The sequence below is a fragment of the Dermacentor variabilis genome, chromosome 4, assembly GCF_050947875.1.
Source record: "Dermacentor variabilis isolate Ectoservices chromosome 4, ASM5094787v1, whole genome shotgun sequence".
Lineage (NCBI taxonomy): Eukaryota > Metazoa > Arthropoda > Arachnida > Ixodida > Ixodidae > Dermacentor > Dermacentor variabilis.
In genome coordinates, this window is record NC_134571.1 from 108,239,992 (window position 1) to 108,266,759 (window position 26,768).

The 26,768-nt window shown below is 47.4% G+C and overlaps 1 protein-coding gene across 2 annotated transcripts in view; it reads right to left on the reverse strand.

Moving 5' to 3' along the window:
* rk (G-protein coupled receptor rickets) overlaps positions 1 to 26,768 on the reverse strand; it is a 162,694-nt gene that overhangs the window by 41,991 nt on the left and 93,935 nt on the right. For both annotated transcript variants that reach the window (XM_075689970.1, XM_075689969.1), the window contains exon 2: positions 549 to 620. In XM_075689970.1, the coding sequence (XP_075546085.1) occupies positions 549 to 620 (72 nt within the window). The remainder of the gene's footprint in view (positions 1 to 548; positions 621 to 26,768) is intronic.

A 26,768-nucleotide genomic window follows, 5' to 3' on the forward strand; every position in this document is an offset into this window, starting at 1 on the left:
TTAGTTAGTTAGTCATGTGCAAATAGTAAACTGCAAACCAGGATAACTTGAGCTAAACGTGTTTTGCAACACTTGACGGTGTCCCGCCTCCCCCTCGGAACTTCAAGCACACGCGCTTGCAGCATAAGACGGGCAACAGTTAATTACACTGATTTACAGAGCAATATTTAAGTTGTTTTTTTACAATTTCTTGCGCACAACGTCTCGGCGAAAGTCTCTGAACAAGCTCTAACTAAGCGTGCGTAGCTACATTCAATCGTTTCCCTTCATTACTGTGAACGGGAACGATATGACGAATTAAATCAGTTCAATCGCACACTTGGGGCCTGTCGTACAAAGCGTCGGCGCTCGCCGAGCTTCCGTCTTCGCGACGTACGTAATTCGTACATTGCAGCCGACGCGGCGCAGTTTTTCTTCACTAACGATCACAGCGACGACAGTGCCGCATGCCGCTCCGTGACAGAGCGTCCGAGAATCGAGCTGGCTGGGGACACGGACAGACAGCATCCAATTACGAGGTGCCCCGGACAAGAGCGATATATACTCACAGTTCTCTCAGGCCCGGGAAGTCGGCGAAAGCGGCCACGTCGAGGGACGTCAAGTTGTTTCGGCTCAGATCTCTGCGACACAAGAAGAGGAGGGGGCGGAAAAGCGACAGTTAGCGCCATTGCTGTGCGACAGTTGGCGTCTCGCCAGACCGATTGCAAAACAGCGCTGGTTACGAACGAGTAGGCACGCGCTCGCGCAGTGCTCCGCTGCTTCCTTCTCCGAAATGCATTTGAAAAGACCGGGCACGCTTAACCTTTTTGAAAAAGAAAAAGATAAAAATGAATTTTCAGTTTGCTTCTCCTCTTTCGCACCATGCTCTCTCGCCTTTTTTTTTCGTTCTTCCTCGATCCCTATTGTTGTTGTTTAGATGGAGAAGGATGGGAAGGTAGGCAACGTTGGAGCCGGCTATGCCAAAATCCCAAATATACTGCCCAAGGAAACACAAAAAAAGGAAAAGAAAGAAGAAAATATCAAAAAGCGCGACACATACACCAACACAAGCGCACAGAACTTGTCTCATCTACGGCCACCAGCACACAAAGCACGCTGTCCGTCCGTCCGTCCGTCCGTCCGTCCGTCCGTCCGTCCGTCTCTCTGCTTGCGTGTGGGTGTTTGTTTGTTTGTTTGTTTGTTTGTTTGTTTGTTTGTTTGTTTGTTTGTTTGTTTGTTTGTTTGCTTGCTTGAGGAGTTGAGGCTCCCTTTCATATCTTTTCTTCTTTCAATAAACCTGAAGAATCAAGCTGAAACACATTTGTAGTAAACGCAGCGAACCATGAGCTTCCCGGTATAAGTAAATCAACTACTGTAAAATTCGTAAGAAACTACAGAAAGAGAGAAATAGGAAAGATAAACAAGGAAGTGCTTTGAGAAACGAGTTACCAGAGGTTTTTCGCTTCCCCAGTACAAGCTACACGTTAGTCGGAATAACTCGAACCAAAATAAACGAGAAGTGGAAGGCATTAGTATCTCGATTCGCAGAACGTAATCATATTGTGCGCTGCTTCCAGTGGTGCCTGCATATATGGTTGAAAAATGGGCGACACTCAGTGGAGGGAAGCGCGGTTTCTGTATGGCGGGACGAAAACGAGATTACGATACGATGAAACCCCGCACAGTATAGGTGGTGTCCAAAACCCGACAACTATGACGTGTTTCCCTCTCTGAAAACCACTTCCGCCGCATGCAACCAGCCAAAGCATAGCCTTCAAGATCTGCATATCCAGAGGTAACGACTGGGGCGTGGACTTGGATACCACCTATTGTAGGATACTGAAATGCAAAGGTGGGAAAAAGCAGCGCCATCTCGCCGCAGTGCGCGTAGCGGCTTTTCGGCAAAGAAAAACAAATAACGTATTAACAGACGTTAGGAAAACTTGCACTTTTCTTTGCAGAAAAAAACAACGACAGCAACAGTGAAACATGTATGGTCTAATCGTGTGTTCGTAAACTAGGTGACGTCGAAAGAGAGAGCGAGAGAGAGAGAAAGAGCAGGACGATTAATGCAAAGGAAGGCAGAGTGGTAGACCTGAGCTGTTTTCTTCGGCATTATTGTCAATGGCAGTATGTGCGAGCGCTAGAAAAATTGAATACATGTAAATTTTTACGGAATAATAAATAACTTGCTAAAAAAGAAAGAAGCAACGCCTACAGGCACAGACGCGTGTACGTGGTGACAACTACCATTCATCGCTACAAAGTGTACGAGCATCTGGGGCAACAATATACAGACATCGGAATACGTACGAAACAAATGTACACATTTAAGCTTGCCGACTAAAAGTAGACAACATGATAGTGTAGCAAGGCCGTTTGGAGGCACTGTCACGTCCGCCTATTTGCTATATGCAGCGCACGGGACAGCCGCCACTTTGTGTCATAGGGATGACCGACAGTATGCCAAAAAATAACACGAAAGGATTAAAAACAGGAAGAACAAAACCGGGAAGGTCGCTGACCCCGGCTGTGCGCTCCCGCTTTCTTCTTCTACATTTTTTTTTCTTATAATTTTTAATCTTGTCTTTCTCAAACCGTCCTCTGTTCTTCGTCGCACACGCAAAGCCACTCCGTCACACGAAGCGTGTTCACACGATCCCCCGAACGATCAAATTTATCCGCCTCGAAATGGAGAGGGCTTACATAGGGGGGGCCCGCACGTCCTGGGGCCGCAAAGTATACCATGTGTATGCAAGTCAAAGAAGGGCAGCGCCGTATCTCGTTCGCGTGGCACGTGGCACCGTAGTCGGCGGCTGCGAGCGCTTCAAGGACACGCACGATCAATCACACTCAAAGAGGCGGGAAGGTGTCGAGACGTGCTTGAGCCGTCGGACCAGCACGCGACGTGCGGCCACGAGTAACTCGGCCCAGCAGGCCCTCGGCATTCAGGGGGGAGACAACGATATGGACCACGGATGGTTCAGGCACCGCGTCGGTGGGGTCCTCGTATATCGCCTCCGGGAAGCCGCTTCATATTTATTGGCTGTTCAAGTGCCGCGCCCGGACATCGCATCCTAGAGCGTCTTCGAGACAAGCTCCTCCACCTCGACCCTCGTTGCGGAAAGTCGTAGGAAAACATATGTTGAGAAGAAAATACCTCCTGGCTCCGTTTCAAGGGGCGGCTGTACATACGGAGTGGGATTTCGCATTGATGGAGTGTGATGATTTATTGATAGATGCTGCGGGCGTTGGTCCGTCGCGCTTTCAACGCCTATGTCAGGACCAAAAATAAATCGAGGACGGAATGGTTTTTGGCAGTGACACTTGTGAGCTTGATACGTTGAGCGCGGCGTCCACGCCACTTGCGATCGAGATAACGCAGCACGGTTCAGTGTATAATGCTTCGTTTTCATCTTCATATTTTAGACCGTGCTCCATTCTCCTTTCACATAATCTCCGACGAGAGAAAAAGACACATAATAACAGCTGATAATCTATCCAGAGCCTCGCAAGTATCAGCTGCGCATTTTACTCTACGCAATTCTTCACAATCCAACACAGTGATACTAAAAATGATCACAAATCTCTTTAAGAGGTGTGGGAACGTTCAGTGGGCTTTCCAATTGAAAATGCAGGGAATGTTCGGTGGACTTCCCGTGTTAATACTAAACACAGAAAGGCATGCAGGGACTATCTCGGAAGAGCTATGAACAATACTTCAAAGGTAAAAAAGAACGCTATAAGGAAGCAGAAAATGCATGCGACGCAACAGCTCTTTGGAGAACAGATAGGCGAAGCAAAGAACTGTGGTCCTTATTTAATAGATGACAAACATCTGGGAAAGCAGACTATAGAAGCTGAAGCCATCATCCTTCTCAGCCTGTGGACAGTTTTCCAGGACACAAAGTGCAGTGCCACTTTCCCACGAGTTCAATGTGGCTGAAACAAGCGAGTAAGCGAGAGACGATCTTTCTTGTGAGCCGCACCGGCAGGATACAGGTTGCACAAACTTGTAAATTGCTGAAACATGTTCCATCGCCCTATCTATATTTCACTATCTCTCATTCTCTCGCTCCCTCTCACTCTCTCACTAATGAAATACTCCATATCACAAGATACAGTGTCCCACGCCACCAGATGCATCACGTCACCGAATGCCAGTGCTTTGCGTCAACTACCCAGTTGCAGCATGCTCATTGCGGCGAAAGCTCGTTCCTTCCTGAATGTCCAACGCGGACTGTCTGGCCCTATCTGTCCACCTCCGCTACAACAGCACGGGCAACCTCTCGCTCAACTGTGAGGTTGAAGGGTATTTTAAACGGTAGCGAATTGTCTCTTTCAAAGGCCGGTGGTTATTTACAATTTTTTTTTTGTCTTCGGCAGTGCTAAACTTATGAGTTCGTCTAATTTCTTGTTATCAGAAAAAAATATACCAACAAAGGAAAGTAGCTACTCTTCGCGCCGACTTTCCGTCACAGCCAACAGAGCATATGCCCTAAGCATTCAGTTATTTGTGTTATTTGCTGTATGTATTCAGAATTGCTGACCACCATACGCGGCGCTGCCGGCCCGGGGTTCCGAGTGTTTGCCTCACGTGTCCTCACTTTCAGGGCAACCGATAAACAGCACAATAACCCGTAGAATTTCTTATCGCAAAAAATATGTGAAGAAGGGATAATATTGAAGAGAACACGAAGAAAAAAGCACGTTTTTCCAATATCGCACAAACGCAATTTCCCGGAGCAGCCCGAAAAAGAAAAAAAAAACAAGAAAGAAATGCTCTATAAGCCCCCCCTCCCCTCCCCCCCGTATCAAATTTTGTTTATTTATCTAACTTTCACGTTTCCTTAGTAACAGGGAAAGGAGCGTAATGAAAGGTTGGAGCGAGATAACTACGGTGTTTCCCACAACTTTGGCCAGATAGTGCATGCGTGCAGAGTAAGCAAGAGCCAACAATACGGAGCGGTCCAAACTGTGGAGTGGGAACGCTAGAAGAGGGAAAGCGGAACAGGGAACGTCAAAAAATAGAAAAAGAAAAACACGGTAAGTCATTTCTCGGCACGAAAATGTTTCGATTCAGTACCTCCAGTGGTTGGGCAGACAGACCACTTGTTTAGCCTTCTTGGCCCGAAAGAAAGAAAATAAGATAGAATGTTGCTGGCGCAGCTTGGCGACAACTCCAGCTTCCGGCTTTCTCTTCCCGCGCAAGTGGAAGGGGAGATGCGGAAGCGGCGCCTGCTCCCTCGCGTTTCCTTTCGCACTTCCGCTTCCTCCATCGCTGCTAAGGCGGGCCCTCAGCAAGTCCCTCGTGCCTTTGCGTCCCACAACGCGTTTCATTGCCCGTCACTCATTCTTGGCACGCTTTATCGTGGACGCACGTCGTTGGCTCCGCGACAAACTCTGACGTCAGTATCAGTGAACAAGCGTCCCGGCTTAAAGTACGGTCAAGTTTCTATTACTGTGCAGTATATTTTTTTTAACTATGCTAACTTCGGCGTCACTGTGCATGGAACTGAGTATCAGATCTGAGCCGACGCAGACACGACTTCGCTATAGTTGGTGGCGACGAACTTTAGTCGACCGGAAAGTCCGCGTGAAAAGTAACTCAAGGTACCCAACAGGCTGCTGATACATGGGGTTGTGTTTCTTAGTTGGACATGACACGATACAAACACTACAATAAAAGGACACGAGAAGGCGCCCTGTTGTGTCATCTTCTTCTTTTTTCCCTGTTTCCCAGCATTTGCACATAGCATCACCTGGCAGGCTATTGCGCAAAACCAGCTTATGCGAAATTAGATATGAAAAGAACAGCACCTCGTGTCTTGCCACGTTTATTTCCTTTCTGTAAGGCATCAAGTATACACGCTAGCACAATGCGCTGCCTGTATTGCTGCGTAATAAGTGACACATGGTTTGACATTTTTAATATCATGATAATTGCGAAAGATGCAGCGTGTAATGCGTTATTTCGGCGTTCTTTGGCAAGAACTGGCCCTGGCGCCATTAAAACCCATTGAAAAAGATGTGTTACCTCAGGGGTATTTGTTAGTAGTGCGATTTCGCTTTGTATTTGCGTGTTTTTTCACGTCCCATATTTACGTTTCCTATGTAATTAAATAATCATCCTCCAGACTCGACGCGGTCCCTGTACTTTCAGCGCTCGCTTCCATATTCGTTGGTCAGTAGTTCCAAGAATACACCACCTACAGGCTCAACCTAACACTTGAATTTGTTGAACATGTACGAAGAGATCAAGGGAGAGCAGGCATCTCCTGTAGACTGAAGGTGCAGATGCCATCCCAGTAATTGCGGAACGCTTTGCTCACGTGTTGTAAGAGCGTCTTATAATCGACATATTCGTATAGCGACGTGTACACCAAGATGCCGAGTCCGAGACTTTTGCCCGCTTATGATGGCACGTGTGGTCCGCCAGCTCTTTCTCGTTTTATACATAGCTACGGGGATCTTGCGAGTATAGAAAGGCTTTGTTTACAATATATATACAGGATTAGCCAGAGTGGTTAAGATGGCTGACCACCAACAACACGCAGCAGCCAGCGTCTGCGATCTTAATCATATTCATCTGTCTTCGTTTATCGTTCCGTAACAATGTGCGTGCGTGTGTGCGTGTGTGCGTGTGCGTGTGTGTGTGTGTGTGTGTGTGTGTGTGTGTGTGTGTGTGTGTGTGTGTGTGTGTGTGTGTGTGTGTGTGTGTGTGTGTGTGTGTCACCAATCGTTCACACTACACAAGCGATTCAGGCCGGAGACTGTAGTGCAACTTTTGAAGGCAAACTTTATAACACCAACGGAGAAACTAGCTTTTACCTAAATTTATTTCAACCCACAATCATCTTTATTTTGCGTTATATGCTGCTTGTCTTAAACTGTGCTTTAACGGAGAGGTAGTGGTTGCGCGCAGTGCTTCTGCGAAAGGAAAAGCAATGCACTAGCCGACACCCGACTCTCAATTTCTTTTCCTTTTGCTTCTATGGTTAAATTAATTTTCTCTCCGAGAACCGCTACATACGCATATGCAGATGAAACGCGTCCAACGGCTAGAACGGAAGAGGCGCATTAAGCATAAGCAGCAGCAAACACATCGCCGAGGAGCATCGCAGCAATTTTTCTGGTCTGTAATCAGCGGAGCTGCCCTTATTCCTTTTTCACTTGCTCTCTATTATCAATCTTGTTCCAGAAGAAAAAGGAAAGCCGTTTGACATAGTCAACCACAACGCCTGCACGTAGCCACAGTTTCATCCGTAATGCGACTACCTCATTGCGTGCGGTTGCCGCCTTGCAGTGCTGTGGCGACCACAGACCCAAATGTGAACAAACGCGAGGCGGGAAAGGAATCACGGCGCCCACTCCAGTAGGCGCTGTGCCCCAGGCGCCAGCGCCGTCGCCGGCAGACGCGCCTCGCTCTGCGCGAAGATTCCGATATTGGCTGGTTCGTCTGGACGTACCGTCTCTACTCCCGCCTCTCCCTTCTTTCGTTTTTCTAGGCTGCCACCACGAGATATTGATTTGGCAGGCAAAGGCTCGCGCACCCGCGTGCTTCTCTTCATGCTGTCCAGACGGCGCGCTTTGCCCGTTTGTCCGAAGATGAAGCAGGCGTATAACGGGTAAGCGCAGGCTTGGAGTGCGGCGCCCCTGATGTTTCGTTTATAACCCGCTTCCCGAAGGAAACGAGAATAGTACTCAGTCTTTGAATGCAGAGAAGGAAAAGCGTACAGAAATACGTGGAGATCGTAAAGTGCGGAGCAAGAAAGAAAGAAATGATGTCAAGATGAAATGAGTAATACGCTCGCTTATGCATCAGCCGATTTTCTTTGGGACGAGTTGCTTGCTCTATTTCATTTTCTCTCTCTCTCCCTCTCTCTCTCTCTCTCTCTCTCTCTCTCTCTCTCTCTCTCTCTCTCTCTCTCTCTCTATCTATCTATCTATCTATCTATCTATCTATCTATCTATCTATCTATCTATCTATCTATCTATCTATCTATCTATCTGTGCGTGTGTGCGTACGTGCGTTCTAAACGCAGTGTATTCCAGCTGTATACACAGAGTGATCAACCGAGCGTTTCAAGCGTGGGCTGCACGAGCATCATGACCTTCGGAACGGCGCGCACCCTAACCCCTCTACTACGCAGGCACTGTCGCGGGCCGTCCACGTTACATGCGTTTAATAGAATAGAATAGAATTTTATTCCGCAGCAAAGTTGGAAAGATGACCAGGCAAAAAAGCAGCAGCTTGCAGGTTGTTGTTGTTGTTGTTGTTGTTGTTGTTGTTGTTGTTGTTGTTGTTGTTGTTGTTGTTGTTGTTGTTGTTGTTGTTGTTGTTGTTGTTGTACCTAGACTTGCCCAACGCTTAGCTAAGGTAGCCTACCACTACCACGACTACCACCACTGGCGTACTATCGCTAACCCCACATGACTATTTTTGGCAAACCTCTCCGGTTTTCATCAGAAAGATCGCCTCGATCCGAAATACGATCGTACGCTGCGTTATATCATATCCAGTACACTTCTATCCGAGAGCCCTTCTTGACTTTTCACCCAGATATTCGCGGAATTCCATCGGACTTCGCCCGCCAAGCCCTCTCGGACGCTTTCCTTCGCTCGTTCCTTCTCGCGTCGCAAGGACCCGTCACGTTGCAGACGTTCATTGGCTAAGAAGCAAAAACAACCGCCGTTATCGCAATGGCATAGCCCGTTGTTTTCGTCCCGTACACGAAAAGCAAAGAGCACCGAAGGGCTGAGGGAGTGAAAAGTGGGGAGGGGAGAGATGCATGTTGGGGAGGACGAGGAGGCGGGCTGGCTGCCAGTGAGATGGGAGCAAAGAAGGGATGTTTTACGACGGCGCGAGCGGCATTCCATCGGAATTTACGTCACGCGCGTAATTCCCGCTGTCCGCGCTCGCGCCATAACCGTCAGAACGCAGCCTGGCACAATTTATCGACGCCCCGTTCCGGAGCCCCTTGGATCCAAACCCCCCTCCCCTCGCTTGTTGTCTCGGAAATCCACTGACGCGAGTGTTGAAAACCAGGCGCCGAGGCTCTTTGAGAATCATCGCCCCCTTTCTCCTTTGCTCTCTCTCTCTCACTCCCTCCCTCCCTCCTCTCTGATCCTGTCTTTCAGCGAAGACCTGCAGCCCGGCGAGTCGCCGATGTTGGAAGGGGGGGCTGTTGCTCATGCGGGCGCGATGCGAAGGCATGGAGCTCGAGACTTGGCAAGTTCGAGTTGATCCCGTCCTTTTCTTCGTATGAAGTTCCTGCCTTGTTTCTTTGGGGGTGGTTCCTTTCTGGAAGCTACGCCTGCCGATCAAAACAACGAGCCCGCTTCCGACCTTTGCTGTAGAGGGAAAGAAGCGTCAGCTGATCTTGTTAGTGTTTGGCGCACGGTAGTGTGTGTGTAGTCCGTATTGAGAGTAATACTCTTGCGCACTCAATTTTCACGTGAGCTTTCTTGTTCTTGTTGTTTACTTTAGGCTTTTCTGCTCTGTACGATAGCCTCCAAAAGCCCGGATTATCCTTCGAGGCGCCAAATCCTCAAAGTTTCCCGGGGAAAACGGTGAAATAAGCGACTTAGTTCCAGAGCGTTTTGTTTAATCGGGGAAGTAGTTTTATTTCGCCAGTTGAACAATGCCCTCGCCAAGCTTTTGTTCTTTCAGAAATATTTGCAGAAAGCTTATGATGAAGCAGGACGAAAGTGGAGGCGGCCACGTTAGCAAATAACGAAACCGTGCTCTCTTTGTCATTAGGCACGATAGACCATCGTGCGAATACAATGTCGATAACTTCATTTTTTTTATTAAGCAGCGCGTGCCGGGGTATCTGCTACGTGACACGTTTGCTGTACTTGCTTTCGGGAATGTTATACATAATTTTATTTTATGTTAGTGACGTCATGCGCGTTGGCCAACTGGTCATGAATTTCGACAAAGTACGCGAGCACTGCTTCGCCCGATCATGTTTTCAAAGATTTCCAGACTGAGACTATAGGAAAAGGATAAGTGGCACTCGTGATTAATTATTAGCTACGAGCGCCGAAACTATACGTATGACCGTTAAGCCCAGAATGGGACGGTTGGACCGTGCGCCGATCACACATGCATTGTCCATATGGCTTCTGGCGTTCCTGTGGTTCCTTAGCTTAACCACCTCGAACCAAAATCATCACTGACAACTCCGACATGGGCGATGGCTGATCTCGCTTAGCCTTTCACTGCTGCTGTGCGATTGTTTTCGAAATATTACGGAGAAGAAAAAACAATTGTTTCGAACCCAAGAAACATAGTAGGTTCTGGCTGGTATTGTAACCAAAATACGGAGAAATTGAAAAACTTGTCTATGTAAAGCACTTCGTCTACAAGAACGCTGCGAAGTAAGCGCAAAAACGAAAAGCACCAAACTTAAATTGTGGATTTAAAAACTCACGACGCGCGTCTCCCCAGCGAAGTCATGACGAGTCGTACAACAATCAATTTAGTGCTCATGATTCTCAGGCTACAGGAAACATATATAGTGCATGTAGTAGATATGCCATATATAGTATATATACGCATATATAGTAAACAATCAGAGCGCCATATATCCCTATAGCAATCTTAACCCGAAACTCTACTCCTTTCTCTAAACCATAGTCTAAAACAGCAACTTACGCCTGCATCATCATCATGTCACATCAAATTTTCCTAGTGTTTGCTAAAAAGTGGATTCGCTCAGCACATTAACTGCTAAACGCCTCAAACTAACCGCACGACAATAAGATAAAATCAGAATGTGTAATTAAGGAGCAGGACACAGATATTCATGCCTGAATTTTGATTGTGAAAGCACGCACACATCAGATGGCGTCATAGTTGGAACACGATAACTTTCAATTTTCGCGTTGACTTTCGCGTTTAATCAGCAGGTGATACTGAGTCCTGAGCAGATCGTGGCTGTAGTCAGAAGCAACAGTGAAGCGAATAACTGTCCGGCTTAATCTATTTGCTGATCGCGTTATCGCTGAAAGGTTCCGTAATTCAATTACAGCAAAATCGAATCAGACAAGTTTTAGCGCAGATTTAACATCGCTGTCGTCTTCCAGCCCTTCGTTTAAATATGCGCGTTCGAGCCGCCGCGGAGGCTTAGCGACTACAGTGTTGCGCTGCTAAGCACGAGGTCGCCGGATCGGATCCCGAACGCGGCGGCCGCATTTCGATGGGGCGAATGCAAAAGCGCCCGTTTCCCGTGCATTGGAAGCACGTTAAAGATGGCCTGGAGGTCAAAATTAATACGGAGTCCTTCACTACGCCGTGCCTCATAATCAAATCGCGGCTTTGGCATGCAAAACCCCAGAATTCAATTCAAATATGTGCGTTCGTAATTCCTCAGCTGATCGCTTCGGTGAGGACCGTAATTTTGAAGCAAGCGCCTGCGTTCAAACGAAACAAAAAATAGCAAGAGATTGAGGTCAGCTTTTGCGCGCCACAACGACATTTATTCGCTAAGTCAAGTCGCTTATCGAAGCGAAACATCGCGGCGCGAACCCCCCAGTTCTTCTGGACGGAACAATAAAATTTATTGCCTTAATAACCGCAGAAGTTCGTACGCTTTGTCGATTTCCTGACCAAGAAACCAAACTGCTCTACTTAGCCTGTTTCCCATTTACATCTCCCTTCCCCTTTTAACGAACACGGCTACAACGAAAGACACTAAAGGACGCCGTCACAGTATTCATAAATTCGCTCAGCCCTGTACGAATAAAAGAAAGAATACACGAGGAGATCGCGAGCGAGCGAGGTCGGCCGGTGCTATGTAGTGGCCGAGAAACCGTGACAGCCCGAGACGAGAAACGACCCGAGACTCGAATTTATAAATTCCCCCTTCGCAGGGGGAGGGTATGCCGTTTGCGAAGCGAGTCGGTGGGACGGATAAAGCCCCTCGATACTGAAAGTAGCGCTATTCTGTGAACTTTGCCGCCGCGCCGCCAACCCTCGCACATCCTCCTCTCCCGCCTCTCCACTCGGCGCTATTCTGACCGATGATTGGCCGCTCCGGCCGGCCCCAGCCGTCGCCTTGGAAACATGCGCGAAAGCGTCGCTTTGCTTGTGTTGTTGTTTTTCTTCGGCGCCATGGGCAGGCCGTGTTCCTTTATTCAGCTAATTCGAACTCTGCATTTCGCACCGCGTTATGCCGGGTTGCTGCGCATTTCAGTGCACAGGCCGGCGTGAAAAAGTAGCTTCATGCTTTTCACGATTCCTCGAGGGAAGAACGACATCAGCCGCAGAATAAAGTGGATTCACAACATCGGACGCATATCGTCTGGAGAATAACACCATGCAATGTTTCATGTTACTGGGTTCGAGCTTATGCTACTTCTAACCGGCGGTTTATATAAATATTTTTATTTTCCGAAGTGTGTGCCATCCTGGATGTTTTGTGTGTTTTCCGTGTAACGTTTCAGGAGTCACCTGCAATAAAAATTGCATCTGGCCAGATATGTGCTGGTGTGTCACAGTGGCTGAGTATTCTATGCTCCAGACCTGTACTTTGCGTCTGAAATTTGTGTTGGGGTGGCACGATGTTTTCAGTAAGTAGCTGAAAAAACTGGCAAAACCCTGCATGCCGCCCTCTCAGATCTATGGTAATGGCTGCGGCTGGCAGCTTTTCCAGCTCTTACGAAACAGCTTTATTGGCAAATTGCAAAAGGAATGACATCTGGGAGAGTCATTAATGCCACAGATTGGAAGAATAATGTGCAAAGGAGGACCAAAACTTCGCGCAAATAAGCTTTGAGCATCTTCTTGCCTGCTATGGATCTTTAGAGCGATGAAGGCCTTTGTGTGACCGCCGCGACTGTGAAAGTCTACCGCGATTCCGAAGTCTAGCGGCACGTGAGGAGCGAGTCAGCAGAGATGCCTTTTAAGGCTGACTTTCATTCGCGATAGGTGAAATCTTTACAATTTATATTTAGTTATGCTATCAAAATAACGTCAGATTCTTAAGCTCTGTGTTTCTAAAATAGTACGAATTGTTTCCTTGAAACCGACCCAGTCACAGAAGGGCTAAATTCTATCTTATCGTCCTTTACAGCGCTGAATATTGCATCACCACGGGCGTCTGAGGCACTAATTGAATGCATTCGATGGGCTACACTGAATAAGTCACAGAGACAGCATCCCCTTCCCATCTTTTAATCTAGTCGTCCGTTGCCGTCAGCAATCATTCATAACTTTCAAGCCAACCCTTGGCTACGCTCACTTCTACAGTAGTCAATAAAAATATATCTCTTGAGAGCACGAAAAACTAGAAAAAAATTGTTCTATTTCAAGCAGAAATGAAATTTCTATAGCCCAGGTATTAAATGCGCGGCATATGCATTACACCGAGGCCCCAAGCCTTTTAGGACTGAACCCCTCCCACCCTGCCCCCCCCTAAAAAAAAATCCATAATCACGTTATAGCAAATTTCGCATCATTTTTGCGGCCACTGTCCTGCTTCTGAAACTTCACGCACGCAATGACGTCCAACTAAATTACCGCAATCTCTGCCTGGCTCGACTGCAAAAATATAGTGTCATAAAAAGTACTTCCGCGAAAATGCAGCGCTAGTTGAAATTGCATTTAACGGGGCGTCACTGTGTCGAAAAATATTAAAGAACGTACAAATTTAAATTAAATACTGTGCTAATTAAAGCTCTGCCCTGTTGAAGTGACCAGTATAAAGATATCAAAGCCAATGTGGGCTATATACAGTACGCTGCGATTGTTAATTCATGCTGCAAACGCGCACGTTTAGCGCTTTCATTGCTCAAACGAGAAGGTGATAAATGTGGGTCATGGTAGAGTCAAGCACATTGCATTCCTATCTAGTGCTTTCGTTTAATAATAGAGCGAGAAAAAAATCCCGAAATTAGGTGCGATCACGGGTGCCAGCTGATGCATCAAGCCGGCGAGCGCGCGATGGCCTGCGAAGCGTGCCGTGCGCAGCGCGCACAGCCGGCGGGCGAGGTGAATCGAGGAGGAAAGCGCGGGAGTGGAGGAGAGTGTCGCTACTTTCAAATTATTAAGGGGCTTTAGGGACGGACGCCTATACGCGCCGCATAGCGGCGGTGAGAAGAGTTATACGAGGGCACTTTATTCCCCTGCATCCAGAGACCCAACCCGTTCCCGGGAGTCGTATAAACGCGCCTATACTGTCTCTCTCTCTCTCCTCCACGCTCTCCCTTTGACCCGTCCGTCTCCCGGGTTCTTCTTGGTCGGGTGATTACTCCGCCCAGCGCAAGCTTGTGTAGTTTCTACAGCCGCGCATCCGTCCGGCGCCAACTGTGTCCGTGTCAGACTGCGGTGCCATACGAGGCGCAGTTAGCACTGCAGGCGGTGGATTTCCGATTTGCAGTTGTCGCGAATGGGGCCGGTACTGCAGCAGTCGCGAGACGTTTCTAAGCAACGACGCATGCAGAAGAGAATCTAAGAAACAACGAAAAAAAGAAGGCCGGACATATTTTAAGTAATCAGAGAGGGACAGAGCGACTAATAATTTCCGAATAAAAAATACGTGCGTGCTCTTGGTTCCGAGAATGCAAGCACGAGATGCTATTGGTCGTCTATGTAGTTTATAGATATCATCCGCTTATGTAACATATCGATATCATCGCCTTCTTTTTGCGACGCTTGACGGATTTACTTATATTTTTTTCGGCCATTGTATTTATGACCGATGGTGTGTGTAGTTCATCGTTCTTCTAAATTTTTTTCTTCACCGCCCCCCCCCCTCCCTCCTCCCCGTCGTAAGCATCGGCTTCTATTGATTTGGGACGTAAAAAAAATTGAAAAGCAGGCATCGTCACAGCTGGCTATCCCGAAATACCATATTCTTTACTCAGGGAGAAACGAGAACAGCGAGAGCAAAACGTAAAAAAATGTTGATAAGCACTATCCACACACGAGCACGACACGAAGACACAAAGGGTGTTTCTATACGGACACCAACACGGAAAGTACTAACACCTAGGACGTTCACCAATCACAGAGGCGTGAACCAGTTCACACAACGTTTCTCACCTATGCGAATATATAGCATACGTATTTGAACATGGAAACCTGATAGCGGAAAAAACAACGCGGCCACAGCCTGAATATGTCAAAAAACAAGCACAATTTAAACAAGACAAAACACGTAATGTCACTCGAAGGCCGACCACGAGGGTGGTTTCCACTAAAGTCGCGATGTGAGCCAACGGCACCCTTCTGCTTATCAGGTCATTCAAGCAGTTCGCTCACTGAGGATGCTATGTCAAGGATGTTCAAATGGTCACGCAGACCAACACGCTGTTGCGTGTTGGTCGCATTCATGACATTGTATAATAAAACGCTTCGCTGAAGTGTAGAATTTGGCGCTGCTGTCGCAGATGTAGATGTAGACCGTAGATGTTAGTGGCACATACCCACACTAGGGGATTGCCCAAAAACAGGGTAGTTAAGTATAACTGTTGTGCTCTTTTTCTCTCTCTCTTGTGCTCGTGTCGTCGTCGTCGTCGTCGTCGTCGTCGTCGTCGTCGTCGTCGTCGTCGTTGTTGTTGTTGTTGTTGTTGTTGTTGTTGTTGTTGTTGTTGTTGTTGTTGTTGTTGTTGTTGTTGTTGTTGTTGTTCCGTGACGATCGTTCGTTTCTGTCTGGATATTTCGCCTTCTAACACATGAACTATGTTTCGAAGGCAGTAGCAGCTAGCGATACTACGAGCAGGCGATGCTACGAAATTGTCTACGTACAATGAAAAAGTTATCCCGTTGTACTCAGAAAAAGAGACGCATAACTATGTAGCCCCCCCCCCCCCCAAACTTGTTATTTCCTACTGTAAATTTTTCAGTGCCATATAGTAACAGGGTAGACCCTAACCGTCCTTCCAATCCTTAATTTCGCCCAAATATTAGAAAACAGTTCTTATAGCGCTACTTGGCTTTGCAGTATTCAGTACGTTAGTATAGTGGGGCGCTTTTGATAAGAATTCGAATATTTATCTAACGTCATTGCCTTGAAAGCGTACTCCCTGTGCAAGTGAACAGCATCAAAATAATTACGACGAGACCCATCTCTCGATGACTGTCAAAGGTAATGCTATTAGCATTCAAGCTATGTCGCGGCACACCATATCGCTGGTCTCGTTTATTTAAAATCCGCAGTAGTAATTCTGAGACTTCCGTTGCTTCGGTTGTTTGCGACAACACTGTCACCGGTACCCGCCAATTTTACTATCACGCTCGCTTGCCATAATCGCACATGAATATCGCGGCATGACGACGACGTATTGATGACGTCGGAATGACGAAGAACGCATGGCACCGGTGCAGTGACTAAGACGGTATGACGGCGAAGGCATTACGACACTGAGGTACGATTCTAAAATGATAACGATAGTATAACGACGACACCGCGACGACGATGGCTTGAGGACAGTTGGATGACGGCGAATGTGTGACGACGAAAGCATGACAACGACCAGATTACGAAGCTGGATTGAAGACGATGGCACGACCACGACGGCATGATGACCACATAACAATCGCTGTCATGCAGCAATGACTGCATGACAACGACAGCATGACAGACAGACAGACAGACGGACGGACGGACGGACGGACGGACGGACGGACGGACGGACGGACGGACGGACGGACGGACGGACGGACGGACGGACGGACGGACGGACGGACAGACAGACAGACAGACAGACAGACAGACAGACAGACAGACAGACAGACAGACAGACAGACAGACAGACAGACAGACAGACAGACAGACAGACAGACAGACAGACAGACAGACAGACAGACAGACAGACAGACAGACAGACAGACAGACAGACAGACAGACAGACAGACAGACAGACAGACAGACAGACAGACAGACAGACAGACAGACAGACAGACAGACAGACAGACAGACAGACAGACAGACAGACAGACAGACAGACAGACAGACAGACAGACAGACAGACAGACAGACAGACAGACAGACAGACAGACAGACAGACAGACAGACAGACAGACAGACAGACAGACAGACAGACAGACAGACGGACGGACGGACGGACGGACGGACGGACGGACGGACGGACGGACGGACGGACGGACGGACGGACGGACGGACGGACGGACGGACGGACGGACGGACGGATAGATTTCCACGTTGCTTGACTTCGTAGATGCTGGCAGCTTCGTCGCTTCGTTTTACTTCGAAGTGGCTGATAGTGGAAAACATCGTTTCTAATCATAGAAGAAATGTAAAAATTACACCAGAAGATATTTTGACCAAAACAGCGAAGAAAGGTCATGTGCTTAACCGTCGTATCCCAAGGAATCGCAGTCGCAGCCTCTGCTCGGTGACGCCATCGTTCCTTTCGTTCGGCTTCCAGGAGAAGCAAGAAGACGTTGAGGAGGCACCGGGGAAAATAGTCGCGCAATACCGATCCCGTCTTGGACTTCATCTCCCTTTACGGCACATTTCCTAACATCGATATTCGCCGGCATACAATGTTAAGAGCTCGCCGTTGCTTTTATGACGACGCAGATAACAAAACATCTCGAGACATCCCATTGTAATGGATATGTGATGACATCTGCGCGAGCTCGTATACTCTTTTTATCCGCGATACTATTGCAAGGGAGCACTGCCTCTGTGCGAGGCTTATGTCACTAAATGGCAAATCTACAACAGCGGCACCAAGACCAGCGGCATAACACAAGAAGCGCTGATTGCAAACTAGTTCACATCGTGTCGCTCGTCGTCGTCCTCGCATCCGTCCGGCTGTTTCTTTCACCTTGAACCCTCACCAATTTGCGCAATTTCGTCTCCTTTTTATGACTACAGACGCCCGAAATACGGGTGCTTGCGCGAAGTCCATTGGTCAACGAACTGAAGCAAAGGCAGTCTCCCGGGCTCTTGGGTCATTCAGAATCCTCTTTAGCCCCTCCTTTCCACGTTCCCCCGCTGTAACTGTAAATAATGTCAGCATCTTCCAGCATAAACTTGCTCCGAACTAATGGAGAGCCTCCGAGACGCGAAGACGGGCACTCCACTCTTCAAGAGCGTCGGCGCGACGACGGTGTCCGCACCACGGTCCAAGCTGTCCACCGCCATGCTGCGGTGGGTCGAGAATGCCGCCCATTGAGCAGCCCCTGTCAACGTCTGCTTGTCTCCTGAATGCCTCGGCGGCAGGAAGAAGCTAATTGGCGCACTGCGTGACTTTGCGTTCGTTCCTTTGCCTTGGCGCGTTCTGCTTCGTACACGCGTTCTCCTCGGTTCTCGCTCCCCAGCCTCCGCCCAATCTTCTTTCCCCTACCGACGCGACCCTCTACTCCAGAAATAGATGTCGCGGTCTGGGAGGCCCGAGCCGGAGACGCTTCGACATCATCTCACGCCACGCTTCTGCTCCCCCCCGACTGCCGCCCCATCTTTCTCCGACCGGGAAATGCCGCGGTTGTCCCTTTCGTCGAAGGTGGTGGGTCCGAAAATTGCGCCATTTTTCTTTGCTATAGACATTCCCGGTATGTCGCCCGCAGAACCTTTGCCGTTTGTATCCTTTAGCTATGGCCTTCCGAAAAAAATCCCTCCTTGCATGCACTCCAAAACGTGATATTGTATCGGGATCGTTCGAATTTCTACCCTCAGCTGAGCAACGTAAGATTTAGTATTGAGCATGGCGATGTAATAACATGGCCCACAACTTAGATATCTGTGTGCAAAACCATGCTAAACGAGGACATGTTTCGTACAAGTGACATATTAAGTATTAAGCTGATTGAGTGAAATCTGAGGTTCCAAAAAAATATCAAAATTTACACAGCAACGGTAATTTGAACCTTTCTTTCTAATGGCTTATATCTCCAGTAAAGAGGGACGTTATAGCTACTAAATATACGTTGCACATTTGAGTTCTTAGACCAGCTCACGAGTCGGCTCGGTCACTCACTCATTCATTCATTCACTCAGCCAATCACACATTCTTTTGCTTATTCGCTCACTAGAAAAGGACTTATTTATTTTGCGTTCGCCAGTCCGGTGAAGAAACCATTTGTGAAGGTTCATTTTCATAGACGCTCAGTATAATAAAGCCGATAATCACTGCTCTGCCATATAATAATACAATTCACCTAGGTTTCCTGGATTTTCTTTTGATAGGGTGCCTCTTATTACGGAAACCCGCTTAATTTACTTTCTTTTTATTTACTGATTTACGTAGATGCAAGTCACAGTGCTCCCGTATTCTTAACCTCCCTCTACTACTACTACTACTACTCTACTATTCTACGTCCTCGTGGAGTGTCGGGAAGCCGAAAGAGAAAGAAGGAAACATTTTTCTCTAGCATACCGGTATTGTATCCCTCTCCATTTCGGTATGTTTCTTGGTAAGGAACCCCTTTTTACCACCAAAGCTGCCCTAGGTTTCTTGAATGATGTGGTTCTGCATGTTAATAGTCCAATAGTATCGTAGCACATCCTCTCTCTAGAGGATGCTGCTGTGATAGTAGTCCTGTACAGCACACACCTTCAGGTCCTTGCGCTTCAGGACTCTGTTAGGGCAGTAGTGCTTTTTTCGAATTTTTTATCGAAATGACCAATTTTAGCACATTGTCATTCTTTTACAATGCTTCTTTCGCGTTCTTGGCACGCTTCATAGTCATTGTCATAGTTTTATTATATGTAGCTCTTACACATTTTGCAGTGACCGTCTTTTAGGCCCCTTTACAGCCCTATTGCAACCATTGCTCGTAATTTATCGCTTCACTTGGATTTCATTACCATTGGCTTGGCGCTCTTTGGCCATACCTGGCCCTTGCGCCATAATATACCACACATCGTCATACTACTACTAACATGTCTTCCTGATAACTTTTAGATTAAAGATATCTACGGTTCTGCTGAGCCTTCATTGATAAGCGACATTCTTTTAAGTCGCTTTCTGTAACGGTTTTCGTTTCACGGAGAACAGAAGCAAATAGTGACGGCCGAAATAAAAACTGAAGGGGAAACAGGGGCTACAGCGGTGTGTGAACTAATACGGAACAAATATCTCCAATTGCATACTTAAGCAGTTTTGCGACGCTCTCTCACACGGGAAGTATTACATAATACTCCACCTAGTAGGCATGTCCACTTCGTCTGCTTTTGAAGGTCTGATTGGCTGGGCTGGGCTGCACTTGCGCGGGAGCCAGTCGCCACAGCCAATCAGCACTTCAGGAGCAGACGAAATAGACATGTCCACTAGATGAACTCTTCCAGAATGCACTCCCCCCCCCACCCCTACCTCTACCCCAGGATCCGAGCTTTTCTTAGAACAGGCGATCCATGAAATGTTCGTTTCAGGCAACTCAGTTCTGTGGAAATTCACAAGGTGGAAGATTTCAACGTTGATTTCAACTTCAGAAAGACAGTACGCTAGCAGACTTGGCGCCGTTACAAAAAGTAAAGCGTTAGAACAAAAAATAATCATAAAAAGTTGGAAGGCTATTCAATATATAATTGAAGTGGATGAACAACAAAGTTTTCCCTAGTGAGTTGGGGGTGAAAATGGGGTGTATGAACCATGTACTTTATTCTGCGAGGACCGCAGCGTCTGACACGACAGTGCCTGGATCTTCGACTAGAAGCGCAGACCCTCAGCGACAGCCTATCAAAACGCTACCTGCCACACCGGAAGAATGTGAGAATGCTCCCCTTACCACCGGTACCATCGCCACCGTGCGATGGTAGCGGTGGCAAAGGGAGCGGAGGGTTCTCGCATTCTTCCCTCGTAGCAGCTTGCGTTTTGTGACGACACGGCGCCTCTAGTTGAAGACGCAGACGCTGTCGTTTGAGACGCTGCGTGCGGTGGTTTCTGTAACGGTTTTCGTTTCATGGAGAACACAAGCAAAGAGTGACGCCGAAGTAAGAACTGAAGGGGAAACAGGGGATACTGCGGTGTGTGAGAATTATGCGAGAAATATGTTCTTTTCTAGTGAGCGGATGAGCAGAAGAATGTGGGATTGGCTGAGTGAATGAATACATGAGGGAGTGAATGACCGAGCCGACACGTTAGCTGGTCGAAGGACTCAAGTGTGCAATGCACATTTAATAGCTATAACGTCCCTCTTTACTGGAGATATAAGCCATCAGAAAGAAAGGTTCAAATTAACGTTACTGTCTAAATTTTGACATTTTCTTTGGAACCTCAGAGTTCACTCAATCAGCACGGTTGCGCCACCGGTACACAATGCCACTGGTGCCACCGGTACCGAGGTCACCGGAAGCGTCGGTACCACCGCTGCAAGGTCTATCTTTTGGATCGGCGCACATTTTTAGACTGCGCTATCTCCGGTATTGCACAGTGAAAGAGGCTAGAAATAGACCTGGTACAAAAAGAAAGTGGGGGGGGGGGGGCTTAACTTGCCAGGAGAAACTTCATCTTTACAAAGTTTGTAAACAGGGATGAAGTGCCTCAGACAGGCTGGCCTTCATCCCTGTTTACAAACTTTATACCACAGTGTGCTATTCCATCTGTCAGCCCTTTTCTTGTTTTTGGACTTCATCTTTACAAGAAACGCACATCCGAGAGTCTAAATGACGCGAAGCTCGGCGTTTTGAGTCTGCGACGTTGCACGAGGTACAGCAGATGATGCGACCTCCACGTGGTCACCGGTAGCTGCTAACTGCCTGCGTCACAGTGACGGACGAGATGCGTGATGCTTGTCGAGGGTAGAATGTTTATAAGAAGCGTACGGGCAGGGGCACAGAAAAGTACGGCACACGGCTAAATATATTTAAGGCCCCGGTGTCACCGTGGCCCGTAAACTTCGCGAGGAATTGGCCATGAATAGGAGCATGCCCAGCTGAACATACTCACTGCCGTATAGTTTTCTGTCCTGAAAGACTCACACTGACCCAAGTTGTCTACTATGTTAGACAGCAGCGAGCAGTAAGTTGACTATTCGGGCATATACATGCAGTGGCTCGAGCAACAGCAAGCCCGCACCCAATGCCCAATTGTCTATATATATATATATATATATATATATATATATATATATATATATATATATATATATATATATATATATATATATATATATCCGCAAATCAATAAGCCGACGAAATATCGACGAATCCCGAACCCTGGGGAAAGGGCAGAGAATGCATCGCTTTAAATTGAAACGCTGTGTAGTTCAGGAAGCCCGAGCGCTGTCAGATTAACAATCTCTGTTTCGAAATCTCTTCGCTAATGACGAGGCCGTTCTCTCTTTCCTCCTTGTTTTCTTTCGGCGACGCGTTTTCACTTTTGACTCTGATCAGATTTATTTTTCTTTAAACACCACTTGCATATAATGCTCGGTGCATGTTCTATTTTCTTTTCTTTATATTAGCTGCATAGTAAATCGCCCACGTTTCTGGGACGTTCCCCGGCTCGTCGTCCCAGCAGTCTGAAAAGAGCGGCTGCTCGTAACGATCCCGGTGACATGCGACTGTTTGCTTTCGCGCGCGAACAGCTGTCGTTAGCCGAGCTTTAAAAAAATCCAGATTATCACGAATCGCCCTGTTCGACACAACCATTATCGGCTCGTTCCAGCGCCCCGAATCGGAACTTTCTTCTTCTTCTCTTTCTCTCCATCTGCTGATAAGGCCTGTTCCTCCGTCAATAATTAGCTTCTCCGGCCATCGAGCCGCGGAGAGGCCGCATAATATGGGCGCGAGCTTCACCGTTCTCGCGAGCAGTTCTAGTAGCGCAATTGCGCTGGGATGGAAAATATGAATCGACCTTTGAAAATTAATTACGGTGGAGACACAGAAAGAACACGGAGTTACCACTATTTTCATTCCCGTCGTTCTCTCTGCCGCTCTCTTTGTCGTTCGAGAAACTGACAAGTAAAGCGAAGATATGTTGTGGCAGGTACGTCCCATCTTTCATGCTCAGTTCAGTTTTCTTCCTGGTTATACTAATTTATTTCTTTTATTTTCGCTGAGATGACATACAAGGGTGCAGGCAATGAGAAGAGGTTACAACAAAAAATCTAGAAGGTTTAAAATGTTGAAAAATTACAATAACGCGTATATATAGGCGTAAGAGCCTCTTGGCCGCTTGTGCTCTCTCTAAATGTAAATTCAGATGACTGGTAACTTAAGCAAGTAGTAATGCCGGTTTCTGGTATAATTTTAGTTAATCGTGCACTCAAGTCCGAAATTTTGGCGGCGGTGATAAGAATACAGCAGCGTGATAAGACCGGACGTTTCTTATTATTATTTTTTTATGTAAAGAGTATTTAAAGAGTAGCGTCTACTCCTACACCCAACAACAAAAAAACTAAATAACGATGAAAACTTAAATTATGCGGTTTCAGGTGCCAAAACCACTTTCTGATTATGAGGCACGCCGTAGTGGAGGACTCCGGAAATTACGAGGTCGCGGGATTCGATCCCGCGACCTCGTACTCAGCAGCCCTACACCATAGCCACTCAGCAATCACGGTGGGTAATAACGATGAAAACTGCAAGATAGAAAATTTAACAAAGGAACGTACATTTAAGCGAAACTTAGGCTGCACACGAAGCGAGAGTGCTTATGTAAGCTCAGCTTTATTTTAATATTCGAATGTCTTTGTCCGCATATGAAAAACGAAGGTGAAGTAAATGACAAAGGGCACCAAGACTAAAAAAAAACTTCTTGAATATGCACTCTCCATATGGGCGGTGACACTGGATGGTGGTGGTTCGCAGGGGTTGATGCGGGATAACAGCTGGACTACAGGGCACGATTAATAATGGACGGAGGCACAAGGCACATCTTTTCATCACTCTATCGTTCCCCTGGTGCCTCTTCCCTCCTTCGCCGCTGCACCCAGGTCCGCTGTCTTCCTCTAATACTGCCACCTTCGGCCATTTTTTGCCTCTTCTCCGATCTTCTCTCAAGCGCGTCTTCTCTCCATTGACCACATAATGGTCACCAAGCCCTATTGCCAGTGTCAACCTGCCTTCCTACTCCCAGCGAGACCACAGCCTTCCTTTTCCCATCTTCTCATTAATTAAGTTCTGCTCTGATTTGATTTTCTTTGTAAGCCAGTGGCATCGCGCGTCCTCGCTTAAAACCATCCTGTAGCTGCCGTACCGTGAAAGACAAGATGGCGTGTAGTAAACGGCGAGAGCTCTAGGATTTCCCATAGAAGGTGTGTGTGTGTTAGCACGTGCGTGTGCGTGCGTGCGTGTGTGACACGCATCGCTTTCCTCTCGTCCTCTTTTTTATTTTTCTTTAGTGTGTGTGAACAGACCGTTTTTGTTCTGTACTGCAGAACAAAAAAGGTAAATTGCGGCAGAATGAAACTTATTCGAACGGAGCTTCTTACACACTGACTCCGATGAAGTACGGTAACTACAATGTTAGTTTACAAGTGTCCGTTCATCTCACGGGGCTTTCTCCGCGTGCGGACACGGACAAAGGTAGCCCGAGTGGAAGAAGCCAATCATGTTAAAAGCACAGCACAACTGTAAAGCTGGCTCTGTTGTTAACACAGTAGACTTGAGGCGAAACCACACAAGCGGTGAGCGGAGCGGTGAGTTTCTACAGGGCGCACGACGGTGATCGAACGCACTAATCTACTAAAAAAATATCAGCTCCTCCAGTGCTCTTTTACTAAGAGAATCTCACGGTATGTACGTGGGATGCTTCATATTTTGCCCTCTAGTACATATATAACCGACAGACAAACCAAGTTTTACGCGTGCTTTCTCTTTTTTTTTTTTTTTTACTGCGACAGTTCAGAAAAGAACTCGAAACTGCGAATGTTGTAAAACGTTGTTGACCGAGAAAATTTTACTTTATTCTCCTAAAAAATCGCGTACGCGGTTTAATGTTTCGGAACCCCAGAACTAAGCTAAGTGCAGGGCAAACAAAGCACCCTTTCGGCGCAAAATATTATGGCACTTGTTTGGTGCTCCTGTCGCCAAAGTGCTCCTGACTGCGACCATTGTACTTGAACCACCAGACGCAGATATTTTTCTGTGCGCTATGCTTCTTAACGTAAGTGCTCGTTAAGCCGGATCTTTTGTTCTGTTAGTCTGCTTTCCCCACGAAGCCGTTTTGCCACACTGAATTGATTCACTCAGCTCACAGTGAAGGCACTCTTGAATTTTTTACGTTCGAGTGGCCTATTGGAGAGACTATAATTCTCATGGACGTTCAAGACCTTCCCTACCTTTTTGTTTTTCGTTTTTTTTTTTTTTTGCTTTTTCTATCCGCAGTTCTTTCCATCTTTCATTTCCCCTTACTGTTCCCCCAGTGCAGGGTAGGAAACCAGAATGTTATCCGGTTAACCTAGCTGCCTTTTCCATCCAGTTTTTCTCTGTCTCTCTCTACTCATCTGCTTTGTTTGCATAAATTAGCTACACCTTTCATTATTGTTTCATATGGGCTCTGTTAATGCAAATATAAAGGTAGAATTCTCGCTAATGATTTGCTCACAAATGTTCTATTACTTGTCGTGGTCAATTTTAAGAAATGCCTCACCATCGCGCCTGATCACGTAATCTCATGACGTCATCACGTCAAACGCGACATCACGCGATGACGACTTCACCAAGTGATGTCACCTGATGACGTCATGTAATTCCTCCTGGAGAAGCAGCACAACGTGCACTTCCCGGTTCTTTCCACGGTCTCGGGAGTCGGCCCACATTTTTGTGCGAGCAAAGGTAGCGACCGACTAGAGCCTGCTAGCTTCGCTGTAAAATATTTTTAGAAATTAAATTCTGGGGTTTTACGCGCGGAAACACCGTTCTGGTTATAAGGCACGCCGTAGTGTGGGAATCCTGAGTAATTTCGGCCACCTTAATATGGGCTCCTTAATATGCGCCCAATGCGCGGTACACGGGCATTCGTGCATTACGTCTCCATATGAGTGCGGCGGCCGCTGCAGCCGGGATCCAACCCACGACCGCGAGCTCATCAGCGCAACGCCATAGCCACTGTGCTACCGCTGCGGGTCCTGTTCACCGATCTCACCCGTAAGAAGATGTAAGCGCTGAGGATGGCGAGGCTTTCTCAATGCTCTCTGAGATCACAGGCTGCCCTCCAGCTCCAGAAGGCACCAAACGATATAACAGAACTCGATAAATGGAAAAACCATAACTGAGGAGAATTGTCATAGGCCTTTCCGGCTTTCAGGCACAATGACAGCGCCGTGTTTTTAAAACGAGTTTCCGATCGCCTGCTTACTTGCCTAACTAAGGCAGGGAAAAAAAGATAAAGTAAGAGACCCGAATGAGGAAACAGAGTTGGGATATATTTAATGTTTTCCCAGCAGATTTGCAGTGTCCGCATGAAGACGGACGACTCAGCACGAAGACCACGGCATCGGCAGGTTTCCAGCGGTAAGATAAAATGCCCCGAACGATTTCGACATTGGCACGCGTAAGACGAAGGAAGCCACGTATGCCCTGTTTTCCACGCTCCGTTTCGCCGTCTCCGTTCAGTGCGCCGAAGGCTATGGTTAGCATCAGCCAAACAGTAACGAGAGCCGGTTGCACGTTCTAAGAAGGTATAGGAGGGCTCGCCCATATGTGCGCTGCTGATCATTACCGCGATACTCTCATTCAATCGGCGTCGCGCGGAGGACGACCAGAGATGGACAACGGGTAAGCCTTTCTCCTGGTTCTTTTGTCGCTTGTCGACGTGACTCGGAGCTCCATCCTCACTGCATGAAGTTGATGAGATGGAGCAGATGGCGTCGCGTGGAAACCCAGCGAGACCCCGACAGGCATCGAGGGTTGCAATGAGAGAGA